Below are 626 nucleotides of genomic sequence, written 5' to 3' on the forward strand. Positions count from 1 at the left end.
CGAATAATGTTTTTACATACTGACCACTTCCTCATTCTATTCAAATTCACGGAAATCATTTGCATACAAATTCATTTTAAATGAAAGTTGGATGAATGCAAATTCATGTTCGCTTTGCTTCTATAACATATGCCAAAAAAATAGAGAACACAAGTCAGAGGAAACTGCGAGATCAGAATGCTAGCGTGAATAAGCGTGCCGACTTACACGACGCACTCTTGGCCGCCACACTGGTTCACCCGCAAGTGGTTGTCGACGGTGGGGGTGATCTTGCCGCCGGGGATGTACAGCTCCACGGTGTCTCTGCCCACCACCAGGTAGCTCCGGAACACTGCGGGGGAAGAGGGGTCAGGAGGCGCGGTCAAGGAGTATTCCGCGGTCAAGATGTAACTTGCGGTTAAGGAGTAACTCGTGGTCAAGGAATAACTCGCGGTCTAGGAGTAGCTCGCGGTCAAGGAATACTCGCGGTCAAGGAGTAACTCTCGGTAACTCACGGTCAAGGAGTAACTAGCGGTTAAGGAGTATTTCCGGATCTGCTCAGTCAAAAGTGCAAAATCGTTCACAAATATTCTTATATATTCAGGGAAATTGATAAACTTTGCGAAAATTTAAAGAACACTAGAACG

At 46.2% G+C, this 626-nt stretch overlaps 1 protein-coding gene across 1 annotated transcript in view; it reads right to left on the bottom strand.

The window, feature by feature from the left end:
- Positions 1 to 626, bottom strand: part of LOC119592951 — a gene marked incomplete at its 5' end in the record, with an annotated part of 23,747 nt that overhangs the window by 21,587 nt on the left and 1,534 nt on the right. The window contains 1 exon segment of the mRNA XM_037941843.1: positions 208 to 331. Within this exon segment, the coding sequence (XP_037797771.1) occupies positions 208 to 331 (124 nt within the window).

The sequence above is a fragment of the Penaeus monodon genome, chromosome 31 (genome assembly GCF_015228065.2).
Source record: "Penaeus monodon isolate SGIC_2016 chromosome 31, NSTDA_Pmon_1, whole genome shotgun sequence".
Taxonomy (NCBI): Eukaryota; Metazoa; Arthropoda; class Malacostraca; order Decapoda; family Penaeidae; genus Penaeus; species Penaeus monodon.